The following is a 21,756-nucleotide window of genomic DNA, read 5'->3' on the forward strand; positions in this document are numbered from 1 at the left end:
AAGGATATCGAACGACACACAGGCGAAGAATGCTTGTGCTTGTGGGAGGGGTGGGGGGGGGGGGGGGGGGCACAATCCAGTACCTTAAGGTAAGATCACAATAATCAACTCTTTGTCGAAGAAGCAACTGCTGCTAGGATTGTCTACATATCTTGTGTCTACCAGAGATCAATAGGGAAGGAAGACAGAAAATGGCTTAGAGCATTCTTCTTGACTAAACTTTGACTTGTTTGGGTGTCAAAAGTGTCCATTGTTGTGGCGATGTTGCTAGAAAATAAAGCTGCAATTTCACTGCTGAATTTGCAGTGAAATGGTACAGAAGATACTGAATTTGCAGAGGAAATGGTACAGATAAACTCCTACACAATCAGGAAATTTATGGTGTCCAGGAATAAATGCATCAGTCTAATTAACAGAGTTCTTGAATGTGGAAGCTCATGAATTACATGTGTATATATTCTCATGTTTTGTCGAGTATTCTTTGGGCTCACGAACAGAGAATACATGAGAGCTGCTATCATCCTGTTTTTTCTATATGAATGATTGCACACGATATCAAACTTAGCCTATACAGAAGACATAATTTGACATCAGATGGAACTAAAACCATCAACCATCGACTATCAGTCATGGAATAATCTTTCGTATGACATATCGAAGTTGACTACTCGATCAACAAGTCCTCTACATGTCGACTCATTTGATCCAGCAAAGCAGAGTTTTGCAGGAGAGTGTAACTCGAAGCTTTGAGGTTGCAGAAGAACGCTGCGTTCATCAAGTCAATGGATTACGAATATCACTTGTATTCAGATTAAATGTATGGTGACCAAGTCTATGATACAAAGAACATTTCATCTGTAGAATGGAGGAGATAGGCGAATCTGCTTCCAGATCGTGATCTGTAGAAATGGAAGGTCACGTTCTATGTATAGACTCCAAAATCTTCTCCTTTTCGTTCCTTCCACGTACAGCACAAGTAGAGACCCCAGGAAAAAAATAGGTAATGTGAATTAATAGGAGCGGCGTCCATTGCATCTCGGATGATTAGTGGTCGGAGATGGCGTTCCAACAAAGCCTTATATATTCATCAGGTAACAGCCACTCCTCACGAAAGAAGGGAGGAGTTCCCGATCCTTCTCTCCTCTTCTGCCTCATCTTGCTGCGGCCGTCGTCCAGCGGCGGCGTCAGATGTGTTTTACGGTGAGGCCTGAGGCAGGAGGAGGATCGAACAAGTGCGGAGATGGCAGAACGGATGAAGAATAACACGGTGGTGCATCAGCTGCTGCAAGTGTCGTCGTCGTCGTCGTCTTCGGAGAGTGAGGCGGAGGAAGAGGCGGTGGTGGAGATCGAAGAGCAAGCGCCTCCGCCCGCATGGAACCCCGCAAACGGCATCAGTACTGGCCTTGCCCTCGGCATCAACAAAAGGAGGCTGCTTTCGAAGCAGTTGTCGATGAGGGAGACGAGAATGGAGGCCAAGTGGGAGAAGAGGAGGAGGCAGATACTGCAGACGAGGCGTCTGATGGAGGGAGGCGGCCGCGGAGAAGGAGGAGGAGACGAGGAGGCGACCGAGGGGAGCGAGAGGCGGTTGGATGAAAGGACGAGGAGCTTGACCGACGAGGACCTCGACGAGCTCAGGGGTTCCATCGACCTTGGGTTTGGCTTCAACGAAGAGGAAGGTGGACAAGGCCTCTGCGACACTCTCCCCGCCCTCAACCTATACTTCGCCGTCAACCGCCAGCTCTCCGACCCCAAGCTTCAATCATCGCCGAGCCCGGCCTCCACCCCGACCGCCACCTCTTCGTCATCCGCTCTGGACGGCCTCCCGAGCCCGCGAAGTCCCAACGAACAGTCGCAGTCAGGAGCTTCAGATTGTTGGAAGATCTGCAATCCAGGTGCTGTAATCCTCCTCTCCTCTTTACCAATGCACGCTTAACAATTAGCGTTCACCTGTCGACGCATTACGAAATGGTCGAGATTCTTGAGCTGAAACATGCATTGATGATTCTAATAACAACTCATGGTTCTTGGCGTTGGCTGGGATGTCATGATCTTTCTGTAACAGGAGACAGTCCGCAGCACGTGAAGACAAGATTGCGGCATTGGGCACAGGCGGTGGCTTGTTCTCTGAGACAAAGCTGGTGATGGCAAACGACAGGAGAAGAGGAGTATCATCTGAGCGGATCTCACATCTTCTGTATATAACAAAGATTGGACTTCAAGAGAGGGAGGGGTCAACGAAGGTTTATTTCTTTTTTAGACACTTGAGGTCATATCGTGTTTCAGAATCCGGCCATAGTAGCAGCAGCAGCAGCAAGGAGTAATTGGAGGATGGTGTAAATTAGCAAACTAATGAGGATTGATAGTTGTGTGTTTTTCGTCTTCTGATCAATCGTCTTCTACAGGCGTCGTTAGCCACCGTGATTTTTTCGAACTTTTTTGTTGTTTCTCGTGACCAATGAATGCATGTTCTTTCTCAAAGTTCAGAGGAGGGAAGGTGACGGTATTTACCAGCAATTTTTGACATGCATGCATGCATGCGAGTAAACTCTAAATGCACATTTAAATCTTGTAATCTGAGAGTGTGCGCTCCACTTGGAACAATGAATTTAATAGGAGTCATGCATATCAGAATAAACAATGGAAACTTTCCATCCGTGTCAAACACACAAAGATAAAAGGAGTTGCTGCTACGTTGATGCATTGATCCTCTCGTTGCTGCGGTTGCGATGTGATCATTTCTTTGCTACGACAACTCCAGAAGAATGAATGGACGAGGAAGAAGCATTACGATGGCAAGGCCATGATATCAGCACACGGACATCCTTCCATATGGTGGCGCGATCGATCGGGAGAAGAAAAAGAAAAAGGATCGATGTGCTGTAACAAAGCCATGAACTCAGCATTTTGTTCAGTCAGCTCCATGGATACGCCAGCAGAGTAGCATGGTGGCGCAGCAGCGGCTTGCGATGTAGGCCCCTCGCCCGCAGCTCCTTCATGAGAGACCTTCTTCCTCCCTTGTTCGACCGTGGAACTTCGTGTCTCCCGGCCACCATGATGGACGAACACCGCAAAGAAGAAGATGATGATGATGATCTTACTGAATCTGATACATTATCAAGCCTGGGCCTTCATGTAAGACCTTTCTTGACGTAGGGAAACGTGAACATGGAAAAAAGCTTCGTGCGGTTGAACTATTTGGATTCTTAGCGGAGAAGAGGAAGGTTGCTCATTAAAGTAGGTCAAGATTTGGTGGATTACGAGGATATTGAGCTTGGTGGTTGACCTCTGGGGAACTTGAAGTTGACTGTTCTCCCTCCGTGGACCTTTTTGATTTGACCCTTCATGGATTAATAGTTGTCTTCTTCTTGCTAGCCAAATGATTGATGCCCACATCTGCAATTATAAACTCAATCTCTACTAGGAAAATAGTTATTAATATCACAGAGTGTAGAACATGTCAACACAATGCCATTTCATTGGATTCGACCTGCCAACTGTTGGATTTGGATTCGCATCTCTTTGGATCTTCACAGCTCATGTACATCTTCCATAGCATCTCCTTGAGAAGGGTGGCATAAGGTGTCAAGAGTGAGCTGATCTTTCCTAAGAGGCACCACATCTAATTAATTTATACCACTAAAAACCTTGTTAATCCTAAATTAGGACTGTAACTATAGAATTATAAATTAGGTCTTTTTTTTAAACTCTTGTGTTGCTGCACATATTTTTTTTTAGTGATATGCAGATTAAAATAATTCCCTAAATTGATATGATTAATATTTTTATATTTTATATCCTTTTAGTTAGATTTTTCCAATGGAACATGACATGGGGAGGACATGGTTGACACCTAACTGTTGCATGGATAAACCATGCAATCAACACTATAGTTATGTGACCAATAACTCACATCATGAGACTAATGCTTGGATAATAGTGATTAACACTTTAGCATCATATGACTAACAGTGTTATCATCTCGATACAATCTCATTTATAAGAGATCTACAATATTCAAATTTAGTATAACATGATTAAATTTGGTACTGAAAAAGGTATGTAATCATCTTGATATTAAGGTATATTCTCAAACATAACGATTTCGAAACCCCACTATAAAAGATGCATCATGTTTGTTTTCTAATTCTCTAAAACTCTTAAACTCAAATTTACCAGACACAAAAATAGACTCGACATTAGTTGAATATATCTTTCGATGCGATTTTATAAGATTTATCGTATCTATAATCAAGTGAGTTTAGCACTTGCTGACATTTATATAAGATAAAGCAATAGATAGGATCTTAGATCGAGTTTGAATTAATATCCCAATCGAATAATCAAAATATACAATAACAAACATAAATTTAAAAATTCAATTATGTGGGATAATCCAATGCCAAATAGAACATGCATTCAAAACTAAAGGAGAAGAAATAACATTTATTATTATTATTATTATTATTTAACAATCTGTCCTATCTCAACCCTCCTCGAATCACTATTAATTATATTCATCAGTTAATAGTTTATATTTAAACAAAATAATACAAAATATCTAAAATACTCTTGAAAATGTAATCATAACAATAGATCGTTTATAGGAATAAGTGCCAATTAATTTGTACTACGTGGCAGGGCATACATGCAGAGTATTACGATTTGGCCATCAACAATGCGAGCCTAATCGAATCGGGTAAAATTTGGGCTCGGCCTCGTTTGGACTATAAATATGTTTGGGTTCAGTTTAATCTCTTAGCCAACGAACCTTCCCACGTTCTCCTCCTCTTCAGTTCGCGCCCGCGCGGTCTCTTCGTCTCCGTTGGCCCCGTCGGTGGTAAGAACCCTAAATCGAATCCTCATTCCTCTTTTTCCTCAGCAAGTTCTCAGGCAGACACCATTCCTCCCAGCCGACGCTCTCATCTACTCGACTCGACCGATCGAACTGTGCTTTTTATGGCCGTTTTCTGCGGAATTTCGCCTTCTTGGGATTTGATGAAGTCGTCTAATTGTATATGTTGGTGACTTGAAGATACAATAGGTGAAATGCCTAATGAGCTTTTACCACTGTAAGTTTTCTAGGAAAACAGGATTCATGTTGCCAATCTCACATAGTTGTGAGTCTCAGTTGCTTGTTGTGGTGATTAAGTTATAACGAAGATGACTATTGGTTGTTGACATCATCTTGATTGTTCAAATATCGAATTGGAATGATCTTAAGCTATGGAGAAAAATTTAGAAACCAAGGTCTTAATTTAATAAGTCCTATCCTATAAACGCAAACAGAGGTTTTGAAGGTATAGTTAATATAAATGGTTAAGTAGTTTTAATGGTAAAAAAGTTTCCGTATCTTAGATGTATGATTCAATCTGAAACAAAGATTGATATCATTCACAGAGTTAAACTGAGATAGTTAAAATGGAAGAAGTCAGATGGAATGATGTATGATTGTCATGGGCCTCTTAAATTTGAAAAGAACACATCTGGTAGATGAAAGGCCTGATATACTATATTTTTCTGAATGTAAGGCCAATTAGGATACATATTCAAAAAGTTAATTTAGTTGACAGACATGTGTATTTACTAGAAAAGATATACTAATATTTATATTCGTTAAACACTAGAGGAAGTTCTAGTTGAGGATGAAATGAGTGAAAATTATTTTTGAGAAAGACGTTAAGCAACACTTGCAATGGTTAATGGTTATTATGAAAATGAGGAAGTCTCTCGTTTTCACCGTCTCTCAGGTAGATTTTGGTAAACATTGTTGAGCCTTGGCTAACATTATCTCTCAGGCAGTTTTTGGGATTGTTTTTGGATTCATTCAAATAGGAATTGAATCGCTTCTTGAGTCATGTAAACCATTGAATTTTGAATGCATATTTCCTACTTCTTGGTGATTATATTTTGGTAATCAGAGAACCTTGATGCTAAGCTTTCATGGTCCAGCCATTGTTAAATGTAAATTTATTAGATATAAACTCCCACAAACAGAATTTGATGCTGGCAACATTCAACTTTATCATTTACTCATTCTGAACACATTAGAATTCATGTTTAGAAACCTGAATAACTTGCAGATAGTACCAACAAGTACCTTGACATCTGTATGAAAGCTTGTATATCCTTAGTCTTACCTCTCAATGCGACATGTGATTGGAATTTATGCTAGAACTGATGTGCTTTCTTCTGTACCTAGCTTCATATGTGTTTTGTGATGATGACCGGTAACTGTATCTTGGTCCTTCATCAATTCCCTCACAGATAATCTCTCCTGTTTTATCTCTGCAGCAGATTATACCCTTCACCTGGTCATCATATGCCTCACAAACAGTTTCTTCTACCTGTGCTGGTGAGCGAAGATGATATCTTGGTCTTTCATTGTATCCCTCACAAATTCTTTTTCCATTTTCTGAATATAAATGGTGACTATGTCTTGATCCTTCATCATATCCCTCACAAATTATTTCTCCTCTTTCATCTCTGTAGCATATTATACCCCTCACTTGATCTTCGTAGACCTGACAACAGTAATAGGTAGAATAGCAAGCTGATATCTATGACTTGATTTCAGGCTTCAGAGCCTGAGAGTAAAAGACCCAAAGGACAGCGTATTTGAAATTTTCAGATGACAATGTTATTACTACAGCTATAAGAGAGATCATACCTTGTTGTTGATCCTGAAGAAATTGCTTAAAGAAACTGATGTTTTGGGTGATATTTGGCTGTTGTAGATCAGGGAAGCTCTCACCATGGTCTTTCTTGTCTGGTCTCTTGGAAGGATAGAGTTTGGATGAAAATATCTGATTGCCATGGTGGTTGTTGAACCTCTTCTCTTTCCAATCTTTATAGGTGTGGTGCTGTTGAGGAATAAGGATTAGAGAATGCTAGAGGTTCCCTGAAGGCAAGGTAAGTTTCTATTTAGATGAATGGCTTGCTTGATTGGCCATCTTTGTGAAAACATAATGTCAAATCTTGTCTGTGGTTGGAGAAACAAAGGAAATGCAGGCAGCATATAGGATAATGATTTGCTTGGTTTTATGTTCTTTTAATAGGTAAAATTCTTTTTAATCATAAATTATACTTGGAAAGTTACGGTACTCATCCAATAATTGATGAGAGACCAATTTGATTAATAAGTCATATAATCGTTCAATTTAGACTTCTTCTTAATGGTCTTCTGAGAGTAAACTATGTAGTTTTAATGAAGTTTGTGATCCAACCTGTTCTGACATCTTTTGTTTCTTTAATGTGAAAACTTATGGTTGATTGAGAGGTCTATTTCTTCACCTATTAGTTATCATTATCTTAACTCTATCATATTCCAAATCCCTCTAGGTCTTATCTTCTTGTTCAATGCCTTTGTTTGTAGCCAAGAAATTTCTGCATACTAAATCTACAAAAGTATCCATCTTTTTTTTAATACAAAAACTTATCTATGTTTCTTGTGCTGCATTTGTGATTTAAACCTAAAGCCATTTTCTGATAACTTATGCCACCTGTGACAGTTGTACGACTTTGGAAGAAATTTGTGCTGTTAACTATTGCAGCACAATTTGTGGGGCTCCACAAGGTCTTTGAGATGAAGGCTGTGATTGATCAAAGACAAAGATCCAGCATGAAGCAACCAGGTTTATTTGAAGGTACTCCTGGCAGTGTTTTCTATGTGCTAATCTTATCCATGACCTAAGAATTCAGGCTGGCAGCAGCAACTTGGCATATTCCATAGTGGGCATTTGTATCAAATCCCTATGCTGATATGTGAAGTCAATGAATTGAATCTGCATCATTGCCTCTTATTTTGATAGGTTTTTAAGTTAGCAATGCAATTGATTTACTTAATGATGTAATTAGAATTACAATGCAGCTTTGCTGAGCATCATTAAAAGAGACAAATTTCTACTATATCCAAGGGAAGAAACAAACTAATTCCAGCATAGCCTAGACATATGAACAGGAAAGTAAAACATCAAGATTTTTTTGTTACTGTCTCGGAATCTTCAAGTATAATCTTGATGGAGGAAACTTGATTAATTGATGGTTTTACCTATTATATATATGATATATATATGATATATATATATATATCAAATAGTTAATTTAATTTAATTTTTGATAATGGGCTATTTGTTTTTGTAAACTTGACCCAAAACTAAGGATTGATGAGGATACAAACAAAGGGAAAATGAATAATCTACCAACATATTAGCAAAATTAAGAATTTTTTTTTCTTTTTTTTTTTTCTCTCTCTCTCAATAAAACTCATGAATGAGTATGCATTTCCAAGCCATCTCAATGGTCTAACAAGATAGGCATGAAGGCCCAACACTATACACACACAGCCATCTCCATCAGCCTCTGCTTGAAAACCACATCTCCCATTAGCCCACTTGCAGTAGAAGTTGCAGACCCCAGTAGGCATCAGGGAGGACAAATTATGGCATTATGATCTTCTTTTTTTTTTGTGGGTAAGATCAAGATCTAACATTCAAATCTTAAGGGATGGAAATTGTTCTGGCTGGTAGCCTTTTTCCTGGTGTAGTATGCAAGCTTGGCATAGACTGCAGCAATCCCAGTGTCAGAAAGGATGAGCTTTAGCTGAATCAGGCCTTTGCATCAACTAAATGCTGCAAAATTCTTCATGAACATCACCAGCAATGGTGAATGATTGTTTAGCGTTCATTCACAACACTGGTAAGTAGTTCTTGTTCTTTGACAAAAGTCCTTGCAGCATCAGAAGTTTACAGAAGCTAGAAGATGAAGAGTCAAAAGCATAGTTTGAGATCAACTCCGGTAGATCTTTTATTTGTCGTGGTTACGGTTCAACTAAATGCTGCAATGTTGTTCACGAACAACATCAGCAAGATAGTGAAGGATCGTCTAGCGTTCATAGAAACTAGAAGATAGAGAACCAAAGCATAACTTGAGATCGACTCCAGTAGCAAGAGTAGACTCTCGATCTGTGAAGGTGTCGATGTTCATTTCCCGTGGTTAAAGCTGAGGAATCGGGCACGGAGCTCAGCCACGTCGAGGTCGCCAAACCGGTTCTCTGGCATCCAGTTCCCGGTCTTCGGGTCCCTCATCCAAAAGACCTTCTCCCTCGTCGCTGCGCCCTGCTCCCCGGCCACCACAGCAGCTCTCGCAACCTCTTCATCCACTGCCGGTGCACGCGACGCCTCCGCTGCAACTACGGCGTACGACCGCCGGCTGTCAAATACAAAGAAGAAGAAGAAGAAGAAGAAGAAGTATTAGGGTTGCTGGGTTTGATCATTAGAGGAGTGGGAGTGCAAACTGAAGCTCACCTGAGGCGAAGGATGGTGGTCATGGGAAGTCGAGACATGGCGACGGTGGTGTTGAGGGTTGAGGTGGTGGTGGTGGTGGTGGTGAGGGAACTCGAGGGGTGGTGGGTGTTTATATGGAGACGAGGGAAGTCGATCGGTTGGCGGCTTTTGTTTGATGTGCATGTCGGGTGGAAGGAATAAGCTTTTCCCAGGTGACTCACGCAGCTCTTCTATCCAAGCTTGATTCCCTTCTCCTCCTTTTGTTTTTGTGTTTTGGGGAGGAAACACACTCGATTCTTTCTCACATCCTTTGAACATATCCATGGCTTTCCTTTTGGTTTTACCATGTGTGTGATGTTACAGGCATTTGAATCGTTTGAATCTACAACACAACCATACATTTACTATTCTCACGAAAACAAGAGGACCCGACGATGACTACTCTATTCCAAGTCGTCCAGAGTCAAAAAGTTTGAAGAATCCGGAGGTTCGTTCTTCCACCACATTACAATTAGCCAAAAAGAGTCGTATGACAGAAATGATGGCTTGCAGCTACTAATGGCCGTTGACCATTGTGACCAATGGATTGTGCATCAGTTTGGAGCTGAAATCTCCTCCATCTTGTTTGTGCTTCAGCAGTCTTGAGTGCTTCCAAAAGATTGCTAAAGCTTCCACCATGGATGGGTTGTGAATTTGGCAGTCACAGCAGCCAGCTGCCATCAAAGTGTTGTTAGCAGGTGGAAAGAAGGCGAAGCCAATACCTTCAAAAGAAAGGTTCCTTCACGTTTCATTGTAAAGACAGGTGAGGAATTCTGAGAATTCTTGGCCTTAGTCTCCTCAGGCGGTGAATATGGATGGTTCCATGGTTTCGTTCTTAAGGGCTAAAGCCCTAAACATTAAGGTACAAGGACTGTCAGGTCTCATTACTATCGAATCAAAGAGGCCAAAAAGAAGAATAGGAAATGAGGCTGAGGATTTCATCATTTAGAATACCCTTCACATTCATCCAGCCATGAGCCTGAATGCCTGAATGCCAAGTTCTGTTTTGACGAAAGAGTCCAGAATGAAAGAGATGAGGGGCAACAAAGGAGTCTTCAAATAGATGACGGACGCTACAGCTTTCACTTGAATGTTTGAGGATGTGTGCAAAGAGATCCAAGCGTTAGGAGACACGTCCAACAAAGTTCCCATAAGAAATGTTTTAGCCATGCCCACTTCTTTTCCTTAGATTCAACCACTAACTAACTAACTAGTAGAGAGGAAAATAGTTGGAATATCATATCCATAAATCATTACTGAATAGTTATATGGAAAAAAAAAAAAGTAAATCCTCAAAACAACAATTCCAGCTTAGAGAGAATCCAACTATTAAAGTCCAGAAGACCAGAGATACGAGAACAAGATGCCATCTCTCCCCCAATTATTATTATTATAGGGAGTTTATCCGATGGTCCATATATTTTCTCATCGCTGATCATTTTTCTAAATCGAGATTTATAAAAGAGTTAATATTCCACCTAGATCCAGAAAAATTGATGGAATGATAATCAACCTAGGGGTGGAGATTCCCATATTTGACTCTTAAAATAAGATATGAACCCATAGAGTGTCAAACTTTGTTAAGAATTGAAAGAATATGTTTCACACAAATAGCAAATAGATCTTTAATTGTAAGGAGGTCTCTCTTGGGTTTGGTGATAATGTCCTAGTTATTCATTCTAGATTAGGGTGAGAGGTTGACTTTTCAGGAACCATGGTCTCCTTAAAACAATATTATTTTCTTCTCCACAAAATGAAACATAAAGCAGAAGAAATCTCCAGCCATATTTATTATGTCATGTCTAGTAGGGAGGTTTTAGATCTTAGGAAAAAGAGATTTGAAGATATCAAGTGCACAGAAATCTATCGAGGAACTTCCCATATAAGCTAATTTGTTAGTCTTTTTAAGCAGAAAAGACCTTATTACTATCAAGTTTCACTCAAGATTTGACAGAGCTGCCCCTCAAGTATAGGATCAACTTGTCCATCTCCTATTCGCTTCGTCTTTTTAAAAAAAATTGCTTAAGATGTAAGTATAGGGGGGACTACCAGACGAGACTATATTGGAACTTCGTGAGAATAAAAAATGGACATAGGAAGAGAAAATGAGAGATGAGGGAACGATGAGAGGGTAAAATAGAGTTTTTAAGAAAGGGGGAGGAGAAGCATTAGCTACCATAGCTTCTCTTTCAAAAAAAAAAATATTTTCTGGGTAAACCAATGGTATTATATTGCAAAAGTCTCATTGTTCAATAGATTAGAAGATATAATTTTTGAACTAAAATATTTATCGTTTTTAAGAATTAGAAAGAAGATTGCAAGTTTTCAAGCCTTTATATATATGAATTATAATAAGCTAATCCTGAATAATTTTCTAGACTACCAAATGAAATGGAGATCTGCTGCAAGGATTCCTCATTGTAGCCTTATTTGTTTTGTGAGGATATCCAAGTGGGCTAGCATCAAACAGCTTGACCCAGAGAGACTTCTCCTCAACTTGAAAGAATGTGATTCACATGTTTCTTAATCATACCCCTTCACAAAGATCTCTAGCCACTTTAGCCAAAGATGAGCATCTTTAGTTTTTCATGTGGAAAGCAGAATTAGACATGGAAGGATATATGAATAACTTCCCCTGTGCTTTCCTCCAAATGTTTTCTGGTTGATGTGGCTCTCTTTTGGACTCTAAACTTGCATCTTATCTGCTTTACATATTATCTAAAGGTGTGCACATCTGCATTCTATAAGCATCAACAACAATTTCTTGAGAGAGAGAGAGAGAGAGAGAGAGAGAGAGAGAGAGAGAGAGAGAGAGAGAGAGAATCTAGTTCTGATGGTTGTAACTGGTTTTCTTCTAACTGGACTGAGCTGGCCCAAGCTGAAAGTTGGCAGAAGGAATAGAATTGGCTGGTGAGGAACAAGATAAGACAGAGACTAGGTTTTATTCCCTGCATATCTTTAATAGAAATCGTGGGAAGACTTGTTTCAGACTTCTCAATACTTTTCCACTGCTGATCTCATCTTCCACAAACTGGAGGTGTTTGCTGCTGTAATCCTCCTCATCTCCAAATAGATAATACAGTAGTACTTTTTGATACTGAGTTGCAAAGCTGCATATGTTATGGATGCATACAAGCATCATTTGTTTTCCTGGGGATGTCATTCCACCTAAAATATTGATCAAGAATGTGGTTCTAATACTTCAAACTTAGTTCCTTCTTTTTCTTTTATGTTCTTCCCCCTTTTGTGCATTGATTGCTTTTGTCTGTGGCATCTTCTTTGTCACTGTTAGGTGGATGTATGCATATGAGATAATGCATCTGATTGATTGGCATAAAAGATGGAATTTATACCTTAAATGTTAGTTATTGTTCTACAAAATCTCAACTTTAGCTACATTGATGTGCTTCTAAATCATTTAAAATGGAAGGACCACTTCCTGGAAGAGAAAAATATTAGTTATTGTTTTAGGTGCAACCAAATTCACAGGATGCTGACACACTTTACTCCTCCCTCTTTTATTATATCTTCAGTGAACTGATGATTCTCTTGTTATTTGTCAGTCTCTCATTGATGAATTAACATCCAACTCACTGCAGGATGAAATTATCCTTTGGAAACAAAATTAAACAAAAAAAATACTTTTATGTGTTGTAAACATGTTAGTAAAATGATGGTAAATCAATTGCTTTCATTCCATTATTAATTGAAATTTCTTTGTGAGTTTGTAGTTGGGAATTATTTGGGCTTCATATCTGGGTTCTACAGATCAAGCCTAATCCAGCCAGGATTCACTAGGTTTAGCTGATCTGAATGGATGAACTGAATATTTTCAGCAGCTGCAAGTAACACAAATTCATTAAAATGTAGGATGCTGAAGGATCTCAAACCTTAAACAGGTGATGGAGATCTCAAACCTCAAACCTTACATTATTAATTTATTATTGTGAAATGATACATTGAGATCTAGTAGATGATGAAGAACCATCTAGGTTTACAAAGGATTTTAGAGGAGTTTATTTTCGGAAAAAAAATCATCAATTAGTTGACCTAAAAACTTTTAAGAATTATATGAAAAAATAATTTTTTTGATAATATATTTAGGTACGTTAGAAGTCACATTTTGAGTTTCTAAATGTATATAAGTTCCGTAGGAGATTAAATCATTATACTAAGGTGGTTGAAACACTTTAGATTTTTTTAATTAAAAAAATATACTCTCGTCTCTAATCTTACTCGACTAATGATAATTATCAGAAAATCCTAAAGAAACATTCACTTTTTATTGTCATTTTATTTAGGATATCATAAGTCGCCAAACTTCTCTTTACAAACAAGAAAATTCTATCAACTATTCAATCTAACATAAAGAACTCCATAATTATGGGAGCTCAAAATAATGGCAAGTTTGGCTTTAGCAGTTATTCGACCGCGAAGGCTGCTAATAAATCTGGAAATGAGATATTCTTGCACAAATCATAGTGATGAGCCATGTAAATGATTCGACAACCTGACTCAAATCCTACAGGGAGACGAGAACAACTTGGTGCGGCTGCAACACATGAGTCCATCGGAGAGAGAAACAGCTCCACTTCTCATTTGTCCCACTGCTGACACTGATGGGCAGAAGGGTGTGACAAAGAGGAAGAAGACTCCAAACTCCATGCACAGTCTATTGCTGTTCTCGTCTGAGGCACAGTGTGTTCCGCACTTTATGCTCTGATGTATCATTCAGATTTCTTCATGAGTTGGTAGCAGTAAAGAGACTTCCTTTAGCTTATCTTCTTATCCATGGGAAAAATGACGCAGCTGATATGTCAGCATCATGCTTGTTAGCCTCATCTTGGATCATCCATACGATCTAATGAGGTCACGTGGTTGATGAGCCAACCCTAAGCGATCGACTTATCGATATCGCTTGGAAGATACATCAGTCTCACATGAACGATCAACGAGCTCCACATGACCTGTCAAAACCTCGTGAAAATAGATAGTACACTCTCGGATTCGATACAGTTTGAGGTGGTTACGATTGAACTTCATACCCCCGTTAGTACACGGGTTGCACAATGATTGAACGTAACGATCCAAAGTATCCACTATAAAAGAGATACCTAAAAATATCTTAAGATACTAAAAAAATCCAAATGACTTGATTATTGACTTAAGCTTCGAAGGTATATCATTCGCGGTACCCTCAATATAATTTTGTAGGATTCGAGTATCGTTCGAAGGAGTTTACCTTAAGACCAATTTGAAAAAATTAGATCCAAATCAAATCTGATAGTAACACTATCGGAATTTTTTTTTGCTTCTTTCTTAACTCTGCAAATTTCTATGTAATGCAAATGAAAATTTCTATCTAGTTTACCTGTATGCATCATTAATTCATCAAGCACAAAATATTCGATAACCCTTTAATTTGGGTTGGCTCTTTTAATACATAGCTTAAGTCTTTCACCTATCATTATTATATTCATCACTTGTGGACAAGATTTTGCTATTGAATGAAATCTAGCAAGCAACGCAAAACCAACCCACACAAATATACATCATTATATCTAAATAGTACCTGTCACGTGGCTCATGAGGCACATAATGGCAAGCAATTAGCAGCCTTATTCTAGTCTTGCATCCATGGCTACGAAAGGCACAACAAAGCTATGTAGAGGTCTATTGTGACATGTGAAAGAGGTGATGAATTCTTTTGTGGACATAAAGTGGTCACAAATATCCACAATAGCTTCCACTTGCAACCCTCATCTCATGCTCAGAGACTTGTGCTTCCCCACCTTCTTCCTCTCAAGATGCTCTCAGGAGATGACAGCAGCTTCCATCTTAGCAACAGAGGACTCAGGTACATGAAACAGCAGCCATCGGAGGGCATTGAAGGCCTTCGCATTCTCATACATCACAAGGAGCAAGGAGCCAATGTTGTGGTGAAAGCTAAGATGATGATGATGATGATGCCGACGACGACGACATGCAATCTGAACTCTCAGGCTTACCATCTTCCAAAGGGTTTGCCATGGTTGGCCTTACTGAAGAAATGCTGCTTGTGCAGGAGGGAGCTGAGCCCTGCCAATGATGTTTACATGTACAGGTTCTCTCTCTCTCTCTCTCTCTCTCTCTCTCTCTCTCTCTCTCTCTGAGTATGTATGTATGTATGTATGTATGTATGTATGTATGTATTATTTAATGAAACCTTTGAATCTATCAAAGTGTTCTTTGTGATTGGAATGAGATAATACTGCAGGGGAGATAAGGGATTTTGCAGTGAAGAATGCCGGTCTCGCCAAATTCTACTAGATGAACGGAGAGAGTTCGAAGTGGCAACAAGGGAGAGATCGAAGCTACCTCGTGCCGGCAATGAGATTGGCGAATCAGATCGAAGCAGGAGGATACCGACACTGGTTTAAAGAATTCTTCTATTGAGCTAGAAAGTTTGAAGAAGATGTTATGAATCCAATAATCCGTTTTTTTTTCTCTTTTTTTTTTTTGGTTAAAGGAGAAGATGTAACATTTTATTTTAACGTGTGTGTGTTTGTATATATATAAAAATAAATAAAATGTATTTATGTAATGATACAGAAATAGTCTGCATCAGATGCAGATTTATCTTTGTTCATTTTTCTTGCTTACATCTTTGAACAACAGTGTGCGAGGCAAATGTTGCAAGTAAACAAGCAGCAAATGGTTGTACGTATAATAACAGTGAGAAGGATGCCTGAGGATTCGCAAAAGTAGAGAAGGTTGTCGATTCGATGCTACCATGCTGCAATTAGAAGCCACAATGAGGGCACTGATATATATTATAGTTGGATGACGCTCCTCGATAAAAGAGATATATATATATATATATATATATATATATATATATATATATATATATATATATAGTTTTAGAGGAGGTTAAGGGGTTATTCCAAAACAGTATTGATCCCTATCAAGCAGAGTTAGTACGGGGGAGTACTACAGGTCATGCAATGATCTACGTGACTCGAACATCCCAGTATAATATATAAAAAAATGTTAAAAGAATATTATTTTTCAGTTAGATTTATTATAAAATAATAAAAAATTATTATTATTTTATTTAAAAAAATTTTATTTTTCATTTCGTGTCGTGATTAATCAGAGCATCGAAAAAAAAAAAGTTAGATCGGGAGCCCAAAGTTAAATTGATCCAAACATCACCATGATTGATTAAGGAGTGTGATGATGAGAGGGGAAGTTTCTCTCTTCGGCCACATCTACTGGAGTGTGATGATGGTCCAGAACGATGTATACGAGCCAAGTCCATCGATCATGTGTCATTTGGTCATTTCATGTTTGAACGAACGAATGAAAGAAAACAATATAGCTGCACTGAGTCCCCTTGTAAGCTTGGGGTTGCAGGATTTGTGCTTAGAATAATTTATATGGATATAACAAAACTTGTTACTGAATCTGAATGAATTGTAAAGGTTTTGAGAAAAAAAAGGAACTCTTCACCTTCGTTGGTGAAGTTTTCACACTCCTTTTCTTTTTGTTGGAGTGGATGGAAGTTTACACCTTCAGAGAGGACGATTCATCTGTCCACTGACTTGCCTCATTTGCCAAATATTCCCAAGTCGATCACATTTGGATGGAGAATTAACATCCTATTTTTGCTCTGTAGTTTGTAATAGGGTTTTGAAGGTAACATATTCTCATTTTCCTTTTGAAGCAAAAACTGGACTGAGTCATCTAAGGTCAGAACTGGGCTATTTACTGCACAGACATACAACTGTCCCAGGAGCTGCATGCTGCCATCCCACATAATGCTACACATAACAGTGTTGGTTCTTACAGTTAGTGCTAGCAACTATGATTACCCAGCATATGTAAACAAAGACAAACAGCATCATCATTACGTCACACTCAACAGAGGCAGCCATCAGATTTAGGGACTCACCATCCTCTGCCAATCAAATATAGCAGATGTTGTGCAGCATATATGCTCTTTTCAGTGGGATAGAAATCAAAACGATGAGATGGACACCCATATTTTATACCATCATGAAGTAATGATCTGCAGTGTAGCACCTGCGAATGGACAAGCACAATATTAAATCATTGCAAATCGAGATTAAATCATGCTATTATCATTAACTGTAAATAAGTTGGCCAAAATTAAATCATGCTATTCTCATTAACTGTAAATAAGTTGGCCAGTCATAACTCAAAAGAGTAGCAATATTTACATTATCATCAGCAATCTGGAGTTGAGATTTATGCCCAGGTTGTGGTTGCTCTAGTGATTCAACTGAGAATTAGTGAAAATTGGTTGTGAATGCAGATTTGGTGTTGTATAACCCTGCAAGGCATTCAGATAAAATGATTAAATAACACAGCGTATAGACTTTATAGTTTGATCTTAGATGACCAAAAAAAACACATGAATGGTAATTGTACTATATAAAATATCCTTAATTGCTTTATGAAATTAACCATTGGTTACGACTTGCATGTTCCATCCAACTCAGCACTATGGAATTCAATTTTTAGTTGTAGTGGATATTACCTGACTTAACTGAGCAGCGCCATGGAGTAATTGTTGATGTGAATCAGAAGCTGGAGATTCCTGGATTTATTGGAATGTTAACATAAGTACTACTGAATATTAAATAGCCAAGACAAGTAGCAGCATTACCTCACTAAATTGAGTTATTGCACGAGATCCTAGGTGATGAACATATGAGGAGAAGGGTGCATGCATTAGAGTTGTTACAGGAGACTTAGGGTCGCCATCAAGTGTAACCCCTCCAGGGTCGGACTCTGTATCAGTCTTAGCATCCCTTCTCCACCTCTTCAAGAAATACCGTTCTGGTAGCTCTTTAATGTTTCTAACATCAAGTACTTTTAATACATGACCACAATGAACCCCAACAAATTCAAATTTTTTACAACTGCAGGCAACTGAACAATCAGTTGAATCGAGCCTAACAAAGTATTCTTTTGGATTATCACCAACAGTGATTCTATATTCTGATATTGTCCCAACCTCACCACTGCTGAATAGCATGCAATCCATGAATACCTCAAACTCTTTATGAAACATTTGAAACACTGCAGGAGTATACAATGAAGCTGCTTGCCTCAACATTTTTGAAGGAGGTATTCTTGGAACACTTTGGCTCGCATGGAAATCAGCTTGCAGTTCAGCATATCTATGGTCATCCACCACCCTCATGTAATGCTTAAAAAACGACAGCAGGTCAAGTTGTGGTGTCAGGTACTTCTTTAGCAAACTAAAGTTTTCATTTTGTAGCGTGCTTTTCATATCAGCACAAAGTGTTTCTCGGCCATATGCCAAGGCCCAATTCTCCCTATCTCCAAAAAGATTTGCCAACCATTCATTGTTTCTAAGATCATACTTTTCTAGCATTGTCTGCCATGCTGGCAAGAACTCTTCCTCATCTTCATAGTCAAAGATACACCTACCAAAATCCTTTGAAAAAGTCTTTGAACCTTGGAACACATTGTTAAGATGCTTAACAGCATTTTGATAGACTTGCCACACGCAAAGACGATGACTGGTACCTGGCCAAACTGCATTTAGCGCATTGCTTATCGACATAGACTGGTCCGTCAGGATAGTTTTTGGTTGTTTTCCACGCATTGCAATCTTGAAAGTATTAAACAACCACTTGAAAGACTCCATGGTTTCATCATACAGGAGAGCTGCACCAAAAATAACTATTTGCTTGTGGTGATTGACACCTAGAAAAGGTGCAAATGGCCTACCATATCCATTCACCCTGTAAGTTGTATCTAGACAAACAACATCACCAAAGTAGTTGAAGTCAGACATAGACTTCGCATCTGCCCAGAAAATATTGGTCAATTTATCATCCTCATCAATTAGTATTGCATGAAAAAAAGATGGGTCATTAAGTTGCATGTTTTGTAGGTACTTCAGTACAGCTTCTGCATCTCCCATCTGCATAGGCTTCATACGTTTTGTGCGAAGACCCATTCTGTGATCTACGGGAAGATATCTGACACTTCGAGAACCTGCAACCTGTCTGCCTGTTTGCTGGTTAGCTGATTTTGGAGTGGTTCCAGAATCATCAGATAAATCTGCCTCGGCAGCTTGAACTTCAGTCAATACCCTTTGAGACCTTAACATGTGCATAGCTGAAGGGGGTGCAGGCTGATGGTTATGGTCTGGCACAAATTCAGTAACACGGTATGTACCACTAGGTCTAAGTTTAATGGTCAAACGTGCTGGGCAACCAATTCTAGTTTCTGGTCGTGGTTTCTTTACTTCCTTGGCTCCCTTTTTGTCTTTACGAAATCCTTCTCTTGAGCAAACAAGTGTTCTGGATCGAGTAATTTTGTCAGATGATTTATCTATCCAACCTTTCCGTACACTAAATCCTATCATCCCAGCATATCTGTTGTAGAATTCATATGCTTTGTCTTCATTTTCAAATTCCATATCGACTTCTGGCACCATTTTTGTATTTACCAAGTCCTTCATTGGAACTTCATAGTCTATAACTTTTCTCTGTTTTCCCTGCTCAACCAAACTCCCGCATTAAGGCATACAGTAAGTCAAAAATAAAAGGCAGATACAGAGAAAGCCATAAAATATTTTGACATCCAGAGTGATGACAAATATTATTTGTTTCAGATCAATCGGAATGATCTCTTAATAGCTCAAACTTGATGCACTAGTGGGTGGAAGAAAGCCCCAGGGTTTCTGGCATATTAAGAAAAATAGGTATTGAGACTCGAAAGATCTGTACAAGCTTTATATTTTGCATGAAGGAAAGATTCAATTAAATGAGTCTTAAAAATGACAATTCCAGTTAATTGCAAGTGACACATGAGAATATAACCAAAATCTATTCCACAGATTATAATCAATGAAGGAGAAGATATTGACACCCTTCAACTGAATGGACTCTATCTTGTTAAGATCACGCAACAGAATACATGCATATGAATAACTTTCTGGAGTATACATTTTCATGCATACAACATTCTTGTGTTTCTCGGATCTATGGGGCATACAGGTTACACTTTTACCACGTGAGAACCAAAGAAGTATGTGGAACACCTATCGACAAAGACTTAAAGAAGCTAAGAAGATCAAAGCATCAAGGTCTATCCTCCTAGGTGATTACATCACATTTTATTTTCACTAGCTTCTCCTATGAAAACTAGCTTTTCACCCGGCTGTTTAATTATTAGCTCAATGAAGTGAGCTGTTCGATGCTTATGCTGGCAGTACATAGTTGCTCACCATTTACGCTACCAATACTATATGCACCCCAAAAGCGAAATTGAAATTAGTCATTAAGAACTGATGAAATAAAATCTCAATTTGTTGCCAATACACAACAGAAAAGGGGAATTCAGAACAATGAATTCATCGTAGCCAGCTTTGAAGCAAATCTAAACGTGTACCTTTCTCCAAGCAATTCCACATGCATTGCATAGTGTTCGTCGTCCCTCTGGGCCGCTTCGCATATGGCATGTAAGCTTTGCGCTGATTCCACAATTATGGCATCTGTAAACGTTGAAGACTGGTTAGTCACCGGTTTCAGATCATAAGATAATCTCTCTCCACAAAATTCCATGACATACAATCCAGCCATAAGGGTCTTCTTTATGCAAACCCTAAAAGAAAAGAAATTATGCACTGTAATGCCGTAATGCCGAGGTCCTCGAAGCTTAGTTCGAGGACTAGAAGGGTATAGAGGTAAGAAGTGGAAGCATGGCTCTTACCTGACTGGGCCCTCCACCAAATCCTCGCCATTGCCGGCCTGCACCTCCTGGTCCTTATCCTGCTCGATCGGCATCTGGGGATCGTCACGGCCGCTGCCGATGGAAGGACTCAGCAATCGGCACGTCTGTGGTCCATTCGGTGGCTACGACCTCGGCCTCTCGCTTTATCTCACAGCAACATCAAGAAAAGAAGGAACTCTTCTCCCAACCGAATAACGAAAGCGATCGACGGATTCGTCCGGAACGAGAAACTCCTAAGCTTGAATTAAGTCGGCAATCATCGGTAATATCGATGTGCTACACCGGATCGAAGACTCTCTTACGGATTCAGTCAGCGAAGTACACGTGATTTACGGTTTCCACGGAACTAGGGTTTATCTCATCCCGTGGATCGGGGGCGGGGACAGGGAAGAAGCAGCAAAAGGAGATCGGCTGCAAGTTCCGTTTAAGAAAACGATTTAGTCGCCCTTACGTCCGCCACGCGTCCAGTCGTATAATATGTTCTCATCTATTACTAGATTTTGCAGTGTCCTTCATCTGCACCGCTCGTCCCTCTACTTCTCTCATCCGAACCGTCCATTTATATCGAGTGAAACATGATTCGGGTTGTGGGCCCCGCAGTTGCAGGTGGAACCGACGGCCGAGATGCGCCAGATGAGAGCACATCTGATGAACA

General features: G+C 39.3%; 2 protein-coding genes and 2 long non-coding RNA genes across 6 annotated transcripts; 1 reads left to right on the plus strand and 3 right to left on the minus strand.

Annotated features, from left to right (window-relative positions):
- Nucleotides 1–1,252: 1,252 nt before the first annotated feature.
- On the plus strand, nt 1,253–2,142 carry LOC103990240 (uncharacterized). The gene is made up of 2 exons (XM_009409317.3): nt 1,253–1,892; nt 2,063–2,142. The coding sequence occupies exons 1-2, from the start codon at nt 1,253–1,255 to the stop codon at nt 2,140–2,142; spliced, it is 720 nt and encodes a 239-aa protein (XP_009407592.3).
- A 3,810-nt stretch (nt 2,143–5,952) lies between these two features.
- Nucleotides 5,953–6,893, minus strand: LOC103989994 (uncharacterized). The gene is made up of 2 exons (XR_010497041.1): nt 6,668–6,893; nt 5,953–6,521 (listed from the first exon to the last, which is right to left on the minus strand). It is a non-coding gene; the product is annotated as an uncharacterized LOC103989994 (long non-coding RNA).
- A 1,884-nt stretch (nt 6,894–8,777) lies between these two features.
- LOC135639567 (uncharacterized) lies at nt 8,778–9,525 on the minus strand. The gene is made up of 2 exons (XR_010496984.1): nt 9,303–9,525; nt 8,778–9,207 (listed from the first exon to the last, which is right to left on the minus strand). It is a non-coding gene; the product is annotated as an uncharacterized LOC135639567 (long non-coding RNA).
- A 7,515-nt stretch (nt 9,526–17,040) lies between these two features.
- Nucleotides 17,041–21,518, minus strand: LOC135639813 (protein FAR1-RELATED SEQUENCE 5-like). 3 transcript variants are annotated; one of them, XM_065153742.1, is made up of 7 exons: nt 21,081–21,517; nt 20,760–20,862; nt 17,995–19,863; nt 17,866–17,925; nt 17,546–17,658; nt 17,257–17,387; nt 17,041–17,125 (listed from the first exon to the last, which is right to left on the minus strand). In XM_065153742.1, exons 1-5 carry the CDS (start codon nt 21,152–21,154, stop codon nt 17,596–17,598), a joined length of 2,169 nt encoding a protein of 722 aa, XP_065009814.1. In that variant the 5' UTR covers nt 21,155–21,517; the 3' UTR covers nt 17,041–17,125; nt 17,257–17,387; nt 17,546–17,595. The 3 variants fall into 3 exon arrangements, with proteins under 3 accessions (XP_065009814.1, XP_065009815.1, XP_065009813.1); XM_065153743.1 differs by having other exon boundaries at nt 17,041–17,387; nt 20,760–20,972; nt 21,081–21,518; XM_065153741.1 differs by having other exon boundaries at nt 17,041–17,387.
- Nucleotides 21,519–21,756: the final 238 nt, after the last annotated feature.

The sequence above is a fragment of the Musa acuminata genome, chromosome BXJ3-6, assembly GCF_036884655.1.
Source record: "Musa acuminata AAA Group cultivar baxijiao chromosome BXJ3-6, Cavendish_Baxijiao_AAA, whole genome shotgun sequence".
NCBI classification, from domain to species: Eukaryota; Viridiplantae; Streptophyta; class Magnoliopsida; order Zingiberales; family Musaceae; genus Musa; species Musa acuminata.

Coding starts and splice junctions, on each gene's coding strand:
- LOC103990240 (XM_009409317.3), top strand. CDS start 1,253: ATGAAGAATAACACGGTGGTGCATCAGCTGCTGCAAGTGTCGTCGTCG. Junction 1,893..2,062: donor TTGGAAGATCTGCAATCCAG/GTGCTGTAATCC, acceptor TTTCTGTAACAG/GAGACAGTCCGCAGCACGTG.
- LOC135639813 (XM_065153742.1), bottom strand. CDS start 21,154: ATGCCGATCGAGCAGGATAAGGACCAGGAGGTGCAGGCCGGCAATGGC. Junction 20,863..21,080: donor TTGGTGGAGGGCCCAGTCAG/GTAAGAGCCATG, acceptor CAACGTTTACAG/ATGCCATAATTGTGGAATCA. Junction 17,926..17,994: donor CAATAACTCAATTTAGTGAG/GTAATGCTGCTA, acceptor CAATAAATCCAG/GAATCTCCAGCTTCTGATTC.